General features: G+C 37.6%; 1 protein-coding gene across 1 annotated transcript; it reads right to left on the bottom strand.

The window, feature by feature from the left end:
* Positions 1 to 629: 629 nt before the first annotated feature.
* On the bottom strand, positions 630 to 947 carry LOC142170159 (putative mitochondrial protein AtMg00820). The gene has a single exon (XM_075231990.1). The coding sequence runs from the start codon at positions 945 to 947 to the stop codon at positions 630 to 632; it is 318 nt and encodes a 105-aa protein (XP_075088091.1).
* Between the last annotated feature and the right edge of the window lie 384 nt (positions 948 to 1,331).

Raw genomic sequence — 1,331 nt, 5'->3', positions numbered from 1 at the left:
GTAATACTCGAAGAGCAGGTGTGAAGTGAGAAGATCTTGGTTGCTGCATATACTGACTCAATTTCAGCGTATCGAAGGATAAATCGAGTCTTATGTGGGTTAGGTTGTTCAACTTCGCAAGAAGGTGGAGATAAATGGTAGGATCTATGAGCAAAGTCCCTTCTTCAGCATGCATATTGGTAGAAGGCTCGAGAGGCAAAGAAACACAGGAGAGGTCAGAGACACCAAATTCCTTCAATAAATCTGGGGTGAATTTTCTTTGACACATAACAATACTCTGTTTTTCTCTAAGTATTTCCATGCCTAGATAGAAAGTAATGTAAGTTTCCCAATCCTTGACTTTGAATTCAGTGTTGAAAAAAGATTTAAGGTCAATAATTTCTTCTGTGTCATCTCCACTAATGATTATATCATCAACATAAACCTCTACAACTGAGATTTGGCTATTCCTCCTTTTAAAGAATAATGAATAATCATTTAGAGATGATGAGTAGGCTTTATAATTAAAGCACCTGCAAGACAGGCATACCATTGTCGTGATGCTTTTTTAACCCATATAATAATTTCTTCAGTAAACAGACATGGTTGACAGTAGGTGGAGATAAACATGGTGGAAACTTCATAAAAAACTATTCTTGCAAAGTACCATGTAGAAATGCATTATTGACGTCCATTTGATGAATAGGCCAATTTTTCTTGACTGCAATGGTTAATAAGCATCGTATAGTGGTCATCTTTACCATAGGGAAAAATGTCTCAGTGTAGTCTATGCCTTCTCCTAGAATATCCCCCTTGACCACTAGTCGTGCTTTAAGCCCTTCAACTGATTCATCTGAATTATGCTTGACCTTGTAAACACACTTACAAGGTAAAGCTTTCTTCCCCTTAGGTAAGATAATCATATCCCAAGTGTGATTATCTTCCAAAGCATCAATATCTAATTGCATTGCTTTCTGCCAGCCTGGATGCTTAGAGGCTTCAGAGAAGCTACTAGGCTATGAGATAGCTGATATAGACTGCATTACCTACTGATTATGATTAGAAAGGGCTCCAAAATAAAAATCATTAGGTTGGGAAGGATGAACAAAACATGAGGTAGTCAAGTTTGTTAGGTATATGTTGTTACAAATGAAATCCTTTAGATGACTAGGCCATGTATTGACTCTGGTAGATTTTCTCACTGCTGGTGTAGGTGTAGGTGTGGGATGCTCTCCATAGCTAGTAGAACCAAAGGAATGAAAGGACTGAGGGGATTGAAGATTAGTCACAATTGGTGAGTGAGTTCTAAAAGAAATGAGTGTTTTAGAAATGTTAGGTTCAGGTAAAGGAGA

The sequence above is a fragment of the Nicotiana tabacum genome, chromosome 16 (assembly GCF_000715075.1).
Source record: "Nicotiana tabacum cultivar K326 chromosome 16, ASM71507v2, whole genome shotgun sequence".
Taxonomy (NCBI): Eukaryota; Viridiplantae; Streptophyta; class Magnoliopsida; order Solanales; family Solanaceae; genus Nicotiana; species Nicotiana tabacum.
The sequence above is the reverse complement of the archived record's forward strand: the minus strand, read 5'-3'. Positions and strand labels throughout refer to the sequence as shown.

Excerpts from the sequence above, each read along its gene's own strand:
- LOC142170159 (XM_075231990.1), bottom strand. The coding sequence starts at position 947 with ATGCAATTAGATATTGATGCTTTGGAAGATAATCACACTTGGGATATG.